This window comes from Equus caballus, chromosome 7, assembly GCF_041296265.1.
Source record: "Equus caballus isolate H_3958 breed thoroughbred chromosome 7, TB-T2T, whole genome shotgun sequence".
Taxonomy (NCBI): Eukaryota; Metazoa; Chordata; class Mammalia; order Perissodactyla; family Equidae; genus Equus; species Equus caballus.
In genome coordinates this window covers 68320829-68337408 of record NC_091690.1, presented here as the reverse complement: position 1 = coordinate 68337408, position 16580 = coordinate 68320829, and the positions used below count along the sequence as shown (strand labels likewise).

Below are 16580 nucleotides of genomic sequence, written 5' to 3'. Positions count from 1 at the left end.
CTCAGTTGTTTGGGACATGGGAAGACCTCAAAAAGAAGCTTAAAACAATCTAAGTAGAAAAAGAGATGTTATAAAGTCCATTCATCAAAACATCTCATAGAGGAACACCTCAGATGTATATATATGTATTTATTTTTGGCTAGGATTGCAATAAGCTGAATTTCTGGTTCTCTAACCATAACACTTAAGAAGCCCTACCCTGGATAAAGAGAAGGGAAGTAAGCTACTTGAGGTGGGCACCATGACTGAAACAAATAGTGACGTGATAGTGCCACGCTGAGGGAGGAAGCAGTAAGACCACACCTGTTAGACACGGGAGCTAACAGAAGAGCAGTTTAGAATCACTCCCAGCAGGGCTGAAGGGTTCTGTAGCCTCATTTCTCCACTTCCTGGAAGCTATCTTCATATTACAGAATAATCTGCAACTGTTGTTGTTCCTTATGATGACCCTGACTCATAAAAAGAAAGGTTTCATTATGTCTGTAGTAATGCATTCGAGAAGGCAGGCATGTAACGCACTTCCTAAGTTGCAACCAAATTTTTGAAACTTGAAGATGTGAGCTTTGATTATATGGACACGGAACTGTTCCTTCTCCCATTGCCATATTTCTGGACAGCGGTCCTATGAAGATATTAGTACTTTATCAAGTACTTTTCATCTACATCACCTCCCTGTGGTATGTTGGGCAGGTATCCACTGTTTCCATTTTACAGATGTGGAAACTGAGGCCTGGCGAGATTAACTCCATGGTAGAGCTGAGATTCAAGCCCAACTCCCGTGACTCCAAAGCTCATGCCTTTTCTACTATACCACATTCCTCCCTAAAGCAGTCATCCGGAATATGAACATGCAGAACATATTATAGGTAATGGTTCACATCCCAAATGAATTAAATACATCGAAAAATTAACACTTCATCAATTCATCTCTAATCTTACAATGCATCTCATGAAACAAAACCATCAAATGGCCTTGTCTTGATACTTACTCGTAAAATGTTGTCCATCCATTTTCATTGCTTTTGGTGGCCAGAAGGCCAGAGTTGCCATGGTATGTCATCATGGCCAACTCGTGCCCTTGTGTGGTCACACTCTTGAGTGCACTGTTGGTGCCCATGGTCACCCAGTACACCTGTCCATCTGGGACCACCAGCCAGAGGGGCATCCCAGTAGAGTCTCGGCGGACATTCACCATATTGCCGTTGTTGTCTGTGATGAGTGTGATGTCGCCATCCCCAGTGTAGGTAAAGTTGTACAGGTAATCTCCCGTGGGGAGGCTTTGGGTGTACAGATGCTTGCCACTGGTATCAAACAGGTAGAGCTCCTGGTCGATTGGTGATGACAGCTCGTACATGTTCTGGGTATTGAGGAAAGGCTTGTTCTTCCTGATAAACCGAATTCGGATATTCCCAAGGTCAGCCACATAGAGCTCCCCATCAGCACACACAGCCAAAGAAGATGGGGTATTCAGCTTTGCATCCTTGGCATAACCATCATCCCCAGAGAAACAATCACAGTTGGCATCATTTTTACAGTCACAAACACTGGGCGCCCCAGCAACTAGTGAGATCTCTCCACTAGTGGTGACCTGCCTGATGCGGTTGATCTTCTTCTCATCGGTCTCAGCGATATACAGGACCCCATTGTGAGAGACAGCCAAGGCAGTGGCTGACTCCAGTGTTGCATGGATGGCCACCTTGCTCAGCAGGAAGTGGTCAATGCCCGGCACCTGGCAGTGCATGGGCCTCCCAGCAACAATGCGCACCTGGTGGTTTTCAGAGATTTGCAGGACCACATTGTTGTCGAGGACATAGAGAGAGTTGTCCATTGGGTTGACGGCTAAGTCTGTGGGCCACTCCAGGCGAACCTGACAATGGAGACATCAACACTCAAATGCCTGTCAAGGTGCCCACCACTAATCATCCCACACCCACATCAGCCTGCCACAGCGTCCCAGGTGCCTTCATAGGCAGTCTTCCCTGATCCTCACAGCAGCCTGTCATCAACAACGGATATCAGCCCCCTGAGCAGACTGAAACCATGTGAGAGCTGCCTGAGACATCTGATGGTCCATACTAGACTGACAAAACACAAAAAAGGGGATGCAGAAAGTAAGCAAATAAAAAAAGCAGGCAAGAGAATAGGCTTTGGAGTCAGTCAAGGCTGGGTTCAGACCCTAGTCCCACCATTTATGACCTTGGGCAAGTTACTTCGCCTCTCTGAGCCTCAATATTCACACACATATTTCATTCTGTAAAACAGGAATGACAACAGTGCGGAGTGCCTGACCCACTATAAGTGCTCAACTAATGGCAGCTCATGTTATGGAGGGGGAGAGAAAGGCAGATGGAGTCTGGAGGCTGAAGCAGGAGTTGTTCAGAGGCTTAGGAAAGACTCTTCATGAATTGTTGCTGTGTGGATGAAAGATGCCTTCTCAATTCTTTGAGTTCCTGGATTAACACATGGCTAGGCTCTGGGGATGTGAAGACAAAGTAACCATGAACCCTGTCTGACACAGTTCCAGACCAGGGATTCTCAAATCTGGCCACACATTCAAATTACCTGTGGGGATTTTTAGAAAGTAACGGTGCGGGCCGGCCCAGAGGCGTAGCGGTTAAGTTCGCACGCTCAGCTTCGATGGCCCGGGGTTCGCTGGTTCAGATCCTGGGCGTGGACCCACGCACCGCTTATCAAGCCATGCTGTGGCAGGTGTCCCACATATAAAGTAGAGGAAGACAGGCATGGATGTTGGCTCAGGGCCAATCTTCCTCAGCAAAAAAAAGAGGAGGATTGGCGGCAGATGTTAGCTCAGAGCTAATCTTTCTCAAAAAAAAAAAAAAAAGAAAGTAATGGTGCTCAAGTTCCACCTCTAATCAATTAAATCACATCCCTGGGTGTGGGGCTTGGGGAATAGGATGATTTCAAAAGCTCCTTGGGCAATTCTAATGTGGGGCTGGGAATCACAATTGGATCCTTTCTCCTTCAAGTGTCATCACTGGACCAGCAGTGTTGACATCATCTGGGAACTGGTCAGAAATTCAGAATGGCAGGCCTTGGCCCAAACCTACTGAATGAGAATCAGCATTTAAACAAAATGCCTGGGTGGCTCTTGTGCACACTGAAGTCTGTGAAACCTTGCTCTAGATCATGGTTTCTAGTACCTCGCAGAACAGGTCCTCCTGGAAGGGATTGATGATGCTGGCAATGGGAACGAGGGGTTCAGAGGTCCTGGGCCCCTGTCTCAGCCTGCTCTGAGTCAGGCAGGGAAGCTGGCAGGGATCTCAGTGAGCTGTCAGGTGGGCATGCAGGGGGCTGCAGCCAGCAGTCTGAGGCGGGGAATGCTTTGTTCAGTGGACGCGGAGGCTGGATTGTTGCATATATCACACTGAGAGATGCTGGCACTAAGGGAAGCCCTTTGCCACTTGTGTCCCCAAGAGGTCCAGCCACACTGTACTTGGGCTGGATGTGCTGACAGGTGCTGCCTCCCCTCCTCAGATCTCTGAATCTCCTACAAACCCTTGATATTTGGTCCAATTTGGGGCTGATTTAAACAAGTGTATACCTTTAGATAAGAAATTTCTCTTCTAGGAATTTACTCTTGTACACCATTGTCTACAGGAGTGTTTATCACAGCAGTGAAAAACTGGAGCCAACCCAAATGCCCAATGCGAGAGAATTGGCTAAATACATTATATTACATTTTGTTCACCCATAAGTGAGGATACTCTGTGTAGGTATTAAAAGTGATATTATAGATGGCTATCTAATGACATGGGAAAATGTTTGCTCTCTATTAAGTGGAAAGAACAGGTTACAGAACTGTAAGCACAGTGTGATCTCAGCTGGGGAAAAAATACAACAGCAAATTAGACAGATTATAGATAGAGGGGAGATTAAAAGCTTGAAGGATATACACCAAAATGTTAACCATATTGGGATTAGAGGTAACTTTTAACTTCTTTGTAATTTTCAACTTTTTATATTTCCTACAAGGCACATGTAGCAGTTTACTAATGTAAAAGAAACCCTAGTAAATTATATACACTGAGATGTGGCCGCCTCCATCTGCCCCTTCAGCTCAGGGCCATGCTCAGGACAGCGTGAGCCCTTTCTCATTTCTTCTGAGCACGATCCTCAGGCCCTGCTTCCTAAAGTCTTCTTGTTCCCTCCCTCTCAGCCTGGGTCCCTCTATCCCCACAGAACAAGGGAGCCTGAGGCACACCAGAGCCACTGGCCAGGGCTGCTGCCTGCACACTTCTCAGTGTTCTCTGGAGCACATGGTCACAGCAGCCTTTGGCTGCATCCAGAACACAGTTTACTCTCAAGTGACGGGAATTTTCAGTTTCCTAAAACCCATTTCTTGTCAACACTGGCTGCTAAATATTTTATGCCCTCTGGTCTTGTGGCACCTTGGGGACCTGCTTGCCCAGACCTTTCTGCCTGTCATTATGATGAAAAGATGGCTCCCTGATGGGTGGGTGGGAGGGGGAAGAGGGAGTCAGGGGAGGGGGAGGGAGAGGAGATGGGGGAAGAAAGGAAGAGCAAGTGCTTTCCTGCTCTCTCCTTTATGCCCTCAGGCGCAGAGGCACCTGGGAAAGAAGAGCAGGGCTCTTGGAGTCAGTGCTCGCTCGCTGTGTCGCAGTGCCTGCGTGATGGCTCTGGAGTAGACCAAGTACCCAAGCTTCGCCGACTTCACTTTCCTATTAGTGACCATCATGCTGAGGTTTAATTCCCCACCCAAAGGAGGGATGAGACTTAAAATTTCCGAGCTCCCTCCAGCTCCCACTTTCTACTGCCCTGAGGTGGAATGGCGCTCCCTCTCCCTGTCTCCCCTCACCTTCTGTGCCTTTATTAAAGCACTCTGAGCTGACTGCCTTGTTGCAGAGTTATTTTCAAAAATAGATCCTCCAATAGATGAACAAATGAATGACTGGTGAGTGGCAAAGAGAGAGCCAGGGATGTGGGGTCAGGACCCCTCACTTCCTAGCTCAGCTCCACAACGACTACAGGTGTGATCCTGCTCAAGTTAGTTAAACACTTTGAACTTCCTTCCCCATATGGTAAAGGTGGTAACAAATATCATATAGAGAGTTGTGAAGACCAAATGAGACAACGAACAAGGAAGGTCTTTGTAAATTATAAAGAAAACTAATATTTACAGCCCATTACTAGTGGCCAGGCACTGTGCCAGGCAGTTTATGAACATGATTTCATAAAGAAATTCATTTCCACATCCCTGATGGAACCTAGCACAGGGCTTTGCATTTATAACTGCATTTTGTTTCACCAAACCTTGGTTTCCTTATCTATAAAATGGGGTAGGTAATCCCTACCTCGTGGGATTATTGTGACAGCTAAATCAGAAACGTGGTCGTGCTCATCTCTGTATCCCTTTTTCTAACAGTGTCTGACACATAATAAGTTCTCAGGAGATCATTCTGAGCCCTAAGTACACAGTTATATTCTGTGTCTGTGGTGGCCGAAGCCTGCTGAGTTGAGAACTAGTCCCATTTTGAACAAGTTGCAGCATCTTCTGTGCCTTCTCCAGTCTCTGCCTCCCTCTCCTCAGGCCGGGTCTTCGTCTCCTCCTAGAGGAGATGGTCTAAGTTCCTAGGTTCTCTTCTTTGAAGTCTTGCCTCTGAGCAGTCTTCTTAGCTCTCTGGCTTATTTCCCTGCTCCACATGGGGCAGTAAAGTAGCTGGATGTGTGTAACAGAGGAAGCTCTGAGAGGGAAACGCAGTACCCCTGCCCATATATGTATATAAAAATATATGCCTGTGTCGGAGAGTTTGGAAGAAAGAATACCACACTTAGATTCAGACGAGGGTGGTGGGGACAGGGACATAGAGATTTCAGTCCAGGATTTCTGAATCTGAGTGTGCTTTTTCCCCCCTCCACAATATGCCAGTTATCTTCCAAACCTTTGATGTGGCTGCTTGGAAGAACCTCTATCTAAAGGTAAACAATTTCCCAGTGTGTGGATTGAAAATCTTCAGTACCCTGTGCTGGCTGGTGGAGGGCCCATTTTGAGAACTGAACATACTTGTATGCACATCCCCAGGCTGAGGGAAACTCTCCAGCCAGCAAGGGGAAGCCTGCCAAACTGGAAAGACAAGTGGCAGAGAACAGATTCCATTCTGGAGTGTAGCAATCACATTAGTTGGTGCAGAGGGAAACCACACCAGCATCCAACAGGGATGTGAGTAAGGGATGCGACATGGGTGCTGGGACCCCTAGCAGCAGCCATGGGGCTCTGGGGAGGAGGCTGCATGACATACATCAGTAACAGAGGCAGGCATGATGAATGAGGCCTCCCAGCCTCTGCTGCCTGCTGAGCACAGGGAGCAGGTCTGCAGTCAGCAAGAAAAGTCCTGTATGCAGACTCCCCTAGAAGTGAGGGGGTTTAAACAGCGAAGTGTGGCTCTTGCTGACAGCAATGCATAACTTGATGTAATTAAAGTCTCCTTATTTCCTTGGTTTTGCTAATGTTGGCAAGATGGATGTTCCCTGATTCAGCACTGACCAGGCCATGTGAGAGGATCTAGCGACAAAGGACACATCCTTTGCCAAGTCATTGCAGGACAAACTAAGGACACGCTGAACAGCCAGTCACTTGTGTCTCTCTCAGGTCTGCACTGGCTTTCTGGTGCCCACCTGCTAAGATCCAAACTTTGTGGCATGGTATGGTAAGGTCCTTCCTTACCTGGTCCCAGAGCATGCTTCAACTCCAGTTGAAACACCAGTTTAACTCCTGCTACTTCCTTCCAAGAACCCTGCGCTCAGGTGTTCAATTTTCCAATGTTCCCTGAATGTTCCAGGCCCGTTAACATCTTTGTACCTTTGCACATGCTGTTGCCTTTGTGCGAAATGTCCCCTTTCTGCCTTGTTACCCAGTAAACCCCTATTCGACCTTCAAAACCTGGCACAGATGTCACCTCCTTTGTGAAACTGGGACTACAGCTTCTGTTTATTGATCACCTCTGAAGTGCCAGGCAGTGCTAGGAGCCTTGCACGCACTATTTCACGTACTCTCTGAGCAGTCCTGCTGGGCCGATGTCAGCAATTTCCATTTTACAGGGGTTCACAGGACCTCAGAAACTTGTCTAAAGTTACTCAGCTAGTGAGTGGCAAAGCTAGGATTCAATCAATCAGTCAATTAATCAATCACCAAATATTGGTTGTGCACCTGCGTGTACTAGGCACGCTGGTTATAGTAAAAGAAAAGACAGACGGAATTCCTGTCCTCAGGTAGCTTACGGTCTAGAAAGAGAACAGACAGTGTACAAGTACCTGGAAGTACATCCAAGGAGGGAATTCAGGTGGCTGTGGATTTAAATCGTGCTGTCTGAAGCCCTGCTGCCTTTGAGGCTTCCTTGGGCAGATTTCTTCACTGTCCCCCGAGCCTCCCTCTGTCACCCACTTGTCACCCCTGATGGTGACCTCCCAGAGCATGGAGCTGGGCCCTACTCATCTGTGTGTCCTTAGTGCTCTTCACAGGCCCAGCACCAAGAGCGTGCTTATAAAAGACTCTGCAGCATAAAGCTGGGTGCCAGGGAGGGGACGTGCATGCAGACCCAGGGCTCCAGCAGACGAGGCTTTCTCCTTACCTGAGAAATATCCATGACGGAATCACAGCTGAGGGGCCGAGCTGAGGTGAGATCATTGGAGCCCAGCAGGGTGGAGATGACCCCGTTCTGATCAATGCGTCTGATCATGGTGCCGTCCACGAAGTAAATGAGCCCTGACTTGTCCACCGTGATGCCTGGGGCAGAGAAGCCAAAGCAAGGAAGTCAGCCTTAGAGGTGGTGACAACCCACGTGCTCATGGAGCCCTGTGAGTTGACAATGCAGCCCTCCATGATTTGATTAGATCCTCCACACAACATTCATCCCCCTTCCAAAGACGAGGGGACAGAAGCCAGAGGCTTGAGTGACTTACTCAAAGCAGAGATGAGAACCCAGCTTTTTAGATCCTCCAGGGCTCTGGTCCTTCCGCCTTGAAGCCTCTGGAGATTTCATCTATCACCTTAACCATCCCCTAAAACTGGACTCATAACTTCTCGGGGTTTGTGAAGCACTGGTAATGCTAAGGAGGGCCTTTTTCAATGTCACAACTATTAATTATTTAACCCACTTCTGAAGACTTATAATTATAATAATCAAATCCCGTTTTTGGGAACAATTTTTCTTTTCTTCCAAGATAATCATCCTTCATGTTTTTCTATTCTATTACTATTTTAGTTTCATTGGTCATCATAGAAGGGTAGAGCCTAAAAAAAGAATCCTTTGGGCCAGCCCTGGAGGCCTAGTGGTTAAGTTCAGCATGCTTCACTTTGGCAGCCCAGGGTTCAGTTTCTGGCCATGGACCTACATCACTCGTCTGTCAGTGGCCATGTTGTGCTGGCAGCTCACATACAAAAAGAGGAAGATTGGCAGCGGATGTTAGCTCAGGGCAAATCATCTTCCTCAGGGAAAAAAAAAAAGAATCCTTTGGATTTGTGTATATTGGTAAATTTAATTTCTAAAAAAAGGCACATTGAAGAGAAGAGTCAGAATTATTATTCAACATCATTTACTCTATTTGCTAGACTGTCCCACCCCATTGATTTTCTTCCTGACCAGCTGTGTGACCCCGGGCAAGTCACTAGATGTATCTACATTTGTTTTCTCAGCTGTTAAATACAGGGATTGTTCTAAATCTTTACTCTTCACTCTTGGATGTGTGTGAGAATCACTTGGGAGCTTGCTAAAAGGCACTCCCCGCCGACTCCCCACCCCTCGCCAGGTAGCTGCTTCAGAAAATCTCAAGTGGAGCCTACGCATCCATCTGTACTTTTGACAAGCACCTTAGGTGATAATAATACAGATCACAGTTTGAGAACCACTCCAGTAAATCAGTACCTCTTAACCAGTAATGTATATCAGAACAACCTGAAGAATTTTTTTTAACATATACCTGCTTGGCCTCACTCCTGCAAATACTAATTCAAGGGGTGGCTGAGACTGGGACCAAGGTGTGTTATCAAAATGCTCATGGGTGATACTGACTTCCACCCCAGGTCCAGAATCACGAGAGTCAGACAGACCCCTACCAAACCGGGAACTGCTCAGGCGTGCTGGGGCTGAGAGGCAGACGGGCCGTGCCCCCGGGAGCACTGTCGAGATGGGGAGGCACGCGAATGAGTCAGTAGCACGTGGAGTGCTCCCAGGGAACGACAGAAGCCTGAGAAGGCTCATGGTGAATAAAGGAGATTCTGGTCAGTTTTGTTCTGTTCAGTTCTCTCTGGGGACAGAACTGAAAGAAGGGGTCAGAAAAAGCCCCACAGAGGTGGAGACCCTCGAAGTATAAAGCTTTCCAGTTGTATAACCTTGGGCTACTCACTTCACTTCCAAGTCTCAGTTTCCTCATTGATAAAATGGGGATAATAGCACCTGACTTGCAATAATTAGTCCTCAATAATTATTAATGACTTATAATTCTGAGAAGGTGACCAACATTTTGTGGGTTTCCAGGTCCTTGTTCACGGGGCCCACGTGTCCATGACTGGTCAGCAGGCTGCTGTAAGACACTCAAGGGTCTCTGAGTGATGAAAACCCACTGGGCAGTAGTTCCTTCTGCCTCCACTCAGGCTGTTTGGGGCTGGAGAGTATTTTCACTGAGAGGACCAGGCACCCTGAAGGCGGGAAAGCCTTTCCTCTGTCCCTGTCTAGAATGTAAATGAATTACATTCTTCAAGGACCAAGACCGGAGTCCGCTTGTCTGCCTGGCATGCTCTTTCTCTTGCATCTGCTAAGACTGATGAGCGCTCCATGAACAATCGGGTTTCTTGTTTACAAAGTTGGCTGCACAGGCTAATAGAAATGATCTGTCCCCTGATTAATTACTTCATTTTTTTCTCCTTTTGTTGTGCTAACTAGATGGACATCTTTTCTGCTCCCTGCTGCAGAGTGTCTGCATATTGTGGCACCCTTGTCATTTCTATCTGGCTTAATTACAGGCTTTGGGGCAATTTCACTGCCACCACATCTGTGTGTGTGTGCGTGCACGTGTGTGTGTGCGTGCACGTGTGTGTGTGTGTGTGCACGTGTGTGTGTGTGTGTGTGTGTGTGTGTGTGTGTGTGAGGGAAGGGTGGAGAAAACACACGTGTAGAGCCACTGAGAAAGACCTGGAGATAATAAAAATTAGACTGTTTTCATTCTACGAGGGTAGAACGTTGGTCTCAGGGGATCATTTAGCCAGCCTGCACATTTACCAATGGGAAAGCTGAGGCCCAGAGGAGGCGCTCCCAGAGCCAATGAGCAGCAGAGCAGAACCATAAGGCAGGGTCCCTAAGTGCAAGCCCAGTGTTCTTTCCTCTCCAGGCTACTCTCTCAGTAGTAGGAAAGCCATAATTAGGACATAGATTAACCACAGATGTCTCAATACTCACTCTGCAGAACTACCACCTGACCACTCCAGGTTTGCGCTAGAGACATATGAGATATGATGGACGATGTGATGGGATGTGATGGAACACAACCTAATAGAACAATTATAATAGGAATCACCATTTATGAGATGTTTTTTGTGTGCCCGGTACCATTCTTCTAAGCATTTACATTCATAATAATATTTAATTTGTACTACAACTATACATTATAAATCGATTTCACAAGATGAGGAAAATGAGGCTCAGAGAAGTTACGTAACTTGCCCAAAGCCACACTGCTATCAGGCGGCAGTGTCTGAATTTGAACACAGTACTGCCTGATTTCACCAGAGTCTACTGCTTTGATTTGGAACCAGGCCCTGAAATCTGGCACTATTCAATAAAAAAAGCACTGATGACATTTTTATAGAACATCATACGAAATATATTAATTTTGACCTTCAGAATGATCCTAGGAGGTAAACACAGAAGGCATTATTACCCTATCTTATTGACAAGGACCCTGTGGCTTAGACAATATAGATCTGTAGGGCCTGTAACACAGTAAATGCTCCACTGATGGATGTTTACTGGTAATGACGGCTTCTCCTTCAAAAGGCCTTCCCAGTCTCCTAGGTATGGGGGCCTCCCGGCTCTGGACTTTTGTGTAGAGTTCTTTCTCCTCGCATCTCATGGAGCACTTCTCCCTCCCTTGCATATCAGAGTGATTCATGTTCAAGTCTTATTTATTCTGCTACAATGAACTTATCTATGCAACCACAGTGCGCTGTGCACTCAGGAAGTACTTGCTGAATAAGTGAATGAAAAATTGTGATTGTGGGTATAAAGAGGTCCAACTTTTTGAAGGACTAAAAATTGAAACACAGTTAACCCATCCTATAGCACATTAACGTGTGCAAAGATAATACACTGCAATGTTTTTATAAAACACTAACATGAAAGATAGCATAAATGTCCTAAAGTAGAGGATTGATAAATAAATGATGGACATCCATTTGATGGAATACTATACAGCCATTGAAAATGAATACACAGAAGACTATTTAATGACACAGAGAGATGTTCATGATACATCAGTTAGGAAAAAATGTAGGTTACTAAAACAGTTTAATGGGCTCCTCATTTTGTTAGCTTTTGACAAGCATTACATGCATATAAACACTTAGAAAAAAGGCTAGAAGGAAAGATAGGAGAAGATAACTGGGAATATTTCTGGCAGGTGAAATTATGACAATTTTAACTTTCCTCCATAGAGTTCTTGGTATTTTCCAACGTTTTTTGCAACAATAAACACGTATTTCTTTTGGAAATGGAAACTACTCCCATAAATGTTACTGACAGTGTTTAAAAAGCAAGGCCTTACCCCTAGGGTTGGTAAGCGTGGCTTCTGTGGCCTTCCCACCATCCCCGCAGCGAGTGTCATCAAAGGGGAGACACTGGTCACCTGTCCCCGCGACCACCTCGGAGTTCTTGACAAGGTCCTTCACCACCATGGTGGACTTGATCTTAAAGACCCTCCGGCTATTGGTGTCAGAAAGGAAGACAGCCCCGCTCATGGGGTCTGTGGTCAGGTAGTATTTATGTGCTGGACTGTGGCTGGAAAACAAGGACATGCCAGTTGGTGAGCACTTTCTTCTTTCCTGTCAGGTAGCCAGAGATGTACAACGTGAATCCAAGCAAAAAATGTCTTCTGGGGATGATCTCTCTATTTTGGGTGATGGTTCTCCAACTTTTCTGACCCCAGTGGTTGTTCTAACTATCCCTCCCACCAAACTATTAGTGCAAAATCCTCTTGCCAATGATTGCGATGCCCAGCCCAGTGCCACGCCCATATCAGGTGCTCAGTACACATTTTCTTAAAAAGATTATCAATGAGGCTTACCATAGGTGGCCTGTAAAGCCAAGCCAGAAACATGAAAGGGCTTGACTTTAAAAAACACTTCAAGAGTTTGACACTCAAGCCCTTCTCCTACAGAGTTTTTACAGCAGCCCCACAGCCATTCTGGGGCTGACTGATAAGACCCTGGCCAGATCTGACTCCCAGCCAGCATCAACACCGTCTTCTGTTGACGCTTATGTTATGCTTCTCAGGAGCCCAGTAGTCTCCCTCCTGCAGTCAGATATAAATGAATTGCAGGATTAGTTTGTAATGTGCAGGAATACCCAAGGAAAAAGAAACAAAACAGAGGAGCAAGGCTGATGATGGCTGTTTTCTGGAAAACAGTCATAAAGACAAGGCTATGCCAACAGAGGAAGGTGTTAATCCTCTAGGCACAGGGTGGGAAAAAATGCACAGGTGCTGCAATCAGATCAGTCTGGGTTCCAAGTCTGGCTCTGTCATTTCTTGCTTCTGAAACTTGGGCAAGTTACCTGGCCTCCTGAGCCTCAGGTTTTTCTTCATCTGCAAAATGGGGATGTTAACAGCTATTTTGCCAAAATTATGCGTGAATTTTGCTGTCACATGGTACCGATTTACAATTTCTTCCATGTCTAGGCCACACTGGAGTTGGACTCATAACTTGTGGGCTGCTAGTTTTCAGTTCCTGTGCACGGCCGGATCGTTCCCAGGCCCGGAAACTGCATCTCAATATTGGCAATCCCTTCTACATCTCTGGAAAGTCTTCTGATTGGAGGGAATCTCTCTGTTCAGGCTGGACGGCCTGGCACTGGCCATTTTCACTGGACTGTGGGACAGCTGTGCTAGGAGATGTGGGGCAGACTGAGCAGGGCCTAGAGCACTGGAGTAGGGGCGCTGTATACCCCTTCAAGATGCAAGTAAGAGGATCAGAAAAGTCTAGAAAGAAGCTATTTTACATTTTATCAGGCATGTAAGTTTTGGGTTCTTTTGAGAAATAAAATCTTATTTTATAGATTGGTGTTTTTTGAATTACATATGAAGACTGGGGCACTGTAATCTTTTCAGTGTTAAGGTCTCTGAAGGTCTTAATCTGGCCCTGACTATCTGTCATCACAACCATCCCCTGCTTTGGACGGTGTCTTGAGGACTGGCCTCCATACGAAAGGCTCTCCTTCCCTTGTTTTCTCTCCCAAAATTCAACTAAGACGAGAAGATTTTCTCCAAGAACTTGTCCTGCCTCTGTAGCCCTAACACTCCTGTCGTATCACCTGCTCCTCGGATAAAGGGGAGGTCTCTCTGCCTGCAGCCTGGGTCCTCCCCAAGCTATTCAGCCCTGGCCTAACCTGAACACCCACCTGTCACCTCGGTGCTTTCTCTTCCAGGACTCTCCATTTCTTACAGGCTAAGTTCACATTCCCCAGCTCAGCAGCAGGCACTTCATGCTCTGCTGTTGCTCCATCTTCCCAGCCTCTTTCCAGCCATGTCCTCAGAGATGCCCTATACTCCAGTAATGCCGACCACTTGTCACTCAACACGCCTTCATGCCTCTCTGTACCTGCTGTTCCGGCTCCGTGGAGTGTCCCACGCCCTCCCCTTTCCAGCCTGCTGAACTGCTTGCTACTCACTCTTCAGGAGTCAGCTTGAATGGCACCTTTTCTGGCACACCTTCCCCCGCCTTTCCTCTCTGTGCACTGAGATTCATGTCTGGGTTACAGGACACTTAACATAATGCCGTGGCTGTTTATTTACGTGTCTGTCTCCCAAATCTGACAGCCAACACTTGAAGGGAAGACATGGGATTTTATTCATTTTTGTATTTCCAACGTTCAGTTGGTGTCTTCTAGCCCACAGCAGCCACTTGCTTTAAGTGGATGGCATCTCCATTTTTCGTTTATTTAAATAGTATTTTCAATCAAATTACTTAGCTTTTATTTCCCTTTTGGGGGCAGTGGTAACAGGAGACATGTCCTGTTTATCTTGAAGTGTCCCCTGTGACTTACCCTATAATGCAGCACAGATTGAATCTTCCCAGATGACACTGATTCTGGCTAAATAAAATGCAGTGACCTTAGATCCCGCTCTGCAAGGCGGGGGCAGCCTTGATCTTTCTGCTTTCCTGATGACAGTGTGAGGTGGGGGTGATTATTTTATTTTTTTGAGCATCATTCATGATAAACTGGTGCTATTCACCTTGGCAGAAAATGAGTCCCTAAGGGAGTAGAGTGGGGGACCCTGTCCACTCAGATTAGCCCCCTGAGTTTCCGGCTCATGTCTTCCTGTACTGCCCCAGAGAAGTGCCACTCATGGGGAATTTCTTAGATCACTGAATTCAGAAGATGGTGGCATTGGCAGGATTGTCCCAGAGAATGTATAAGAGCTGTGGCCCCATCTTTTGTGCCTAAGGACAAATCTGACGTCTAGTGGTCACTTAAGTGTAAGGTAAAGAGCACTGGCTTTGAACTTAGAAGATGTGGGTGCTAATCTGAGAAAGTCGCCTGAATCGTTCAAGCTGTAGGTCCTTCGGCTGTCAGATGATTAAGTCCCTGCTCGCTTGGCTCACAGGCTTGTCATTAGGATCAAATGACATTATACATCTCAACATCCCTTTCTAGTTGGCAGAGCTTTTGGACAGTCTTCAACTCACTTCTTCCTCATGCCACCTGTACCGGGAGCAGCACCTAGACCTCTGCTGGGAGCAGTGCCACCAGCCCACAGAGCAGAGCTGCAGAGACGGCTACGACTGGGACCAAAGCATCCATACCATCTCTGGATGCCTGTTCCATCCCAGACACCACACGCATGACCTCATATTCCTCACAACCACCATTAAGTCAGATCTTTTTTTTAATATTTCAGAAAACTGAGACTGAGAGGCGTGAAGTGACTAGACCAGGATCATCCTGCTAAGCAGTAAGATGGATTTCCACCTCCAATCTGCTTGACTCCAAAGTCTGTGTTCTTCCTACTTGCCCACACTGCGTCTCAGGTCTAGAAAGCTCCACTGCCCTTATTTACCAGGAAGCACCTGCTCATCTCCTGAAACTCAGCTCAAGCATCACCTCATCTGCAATGCCATCCCTGGGTTCCTGGCCCCCTGCTTTCCCCAACTGGCAGAACTGGCCACTTCTTTCGTTGTGACCCTGCTTGACCTTATGCAGACCATACTTTTAGTACCTCTAGTAATGTAAGACAGTCTTCTGTTTAGTTGTCTCCTTAATGACATCTTGAACTCCTCAAGGGTAGGGACTGACTTTGAGTCCCTGGCGCTTAGCGCTGGGCTGGTGCAGAGCAAGTGCTCCAGAAAGGTCTGCTGAATTCATGAATCAGTGAGTGAATGCCTATCTGTCTCCCTGGGAGTATATGCAGGACGTACCCACTGTGAAGGATCTTAGAGGGATGGTTCTCAAACAGGGGTACACATCAGAATCACCTGGAAAACTTTAAGAAAGAGAGCCTCACCCATCAGGTCTGAAGGGCCTGAGCAACTGCCCATCATATTTGGAAACCATGGCCTTAGAGCAGGGCTTTTCAAACTTCAGTGTGCGTAAGAATCACCTGGAGACTTTGTTAAAATGCAGATTTCAGTTCAGTAATTCTGGGGTGTGGCCTGAGAGTCTGCATTTCTAACAAGTTCTCAGAAGATGCCAATGCTGCTTGTCTATACTAGGAGTAGCAAGGCCTTAGAATACTCTGAAAACCATAAATGTCTTCAGGGCATGAGATGGAAGATGGCCTACAGCTGAGACCCCAGACCCAGTTCTGTGGACAGGGGCCATGTCTGATCCAATTCTGATCCCCGGTATCCTGAGCAGGGCTTGGCATGAGGAAGGGTGCAGCTCTATATCTAGAGTCTGCCATAGGAGTTCTGAGGACACACATTCTTTTCTATTTCCTTAAACATAACCTTGGCACCTCTGGAAGCTACAGAAAATCTTGGAGGCTCTAAGGGTATCATTCCTGAAGTGAATGAGCTGAAGTCAAGCCTTACTCTGCCCTCTTTCTAGACAGTGTAAGGAATTTTCTAGCAGGAGCTGTGAGCCCAGACGTCTCTTGATGATCTATTCCCTGCTTCTGAGTGAGAATTCTCCCTTGGTCTCAGAGCAAGCTCTGCCTTGTGCAAAGAAGCATGCTTTGACCACATCGGGTGGCAAGCTGGCAGAACTTGATCCACTGATTCTCGGAAGCAGTGAGAAGAGCTTGAGCACGGAGCCACACTGACAGGGGCTCAAATATCAGTTCTACCACCCACTTGTAGGTGACCTCGGGCAAATCACTTCACTCTCTGAGCCTCA

At 46.8% G+C, this 16580-nt stretch overlaps 1 protein-coding gene across 35 annotated transcripts in view; it reads right to left on the bottom strand.

Moving 5' to 3' along the window:
• The window catches only part of TENM4 (teneurin transmembrane protein 4), a 2707421-nt gene that overhangs the window by 64218 nt on the left and 2626623 nt on the right, over positions 1–16580 (bottom strand). For all 35 annotated transcript variants that reach the window (XM_070274304.1, XM_070274303.1, XM_070274305.1 and 32 more), the window contains 3 exons: positions 11794–12026; positions 7608–7762; positions 990–1867 (listed from right to left, as the gene is read on the bottom strand). In XM_070274304.1, coding sequence (XP_070130405.1) covers positions 990–1867; positions 7608–7762; positions 11794–12026 — 1266 coding nt within the window. The remainder of the gene's footprint in view (positions 1–989; positions 1868–7607; positions 7763–11793; positions 12027–16580) is intronic.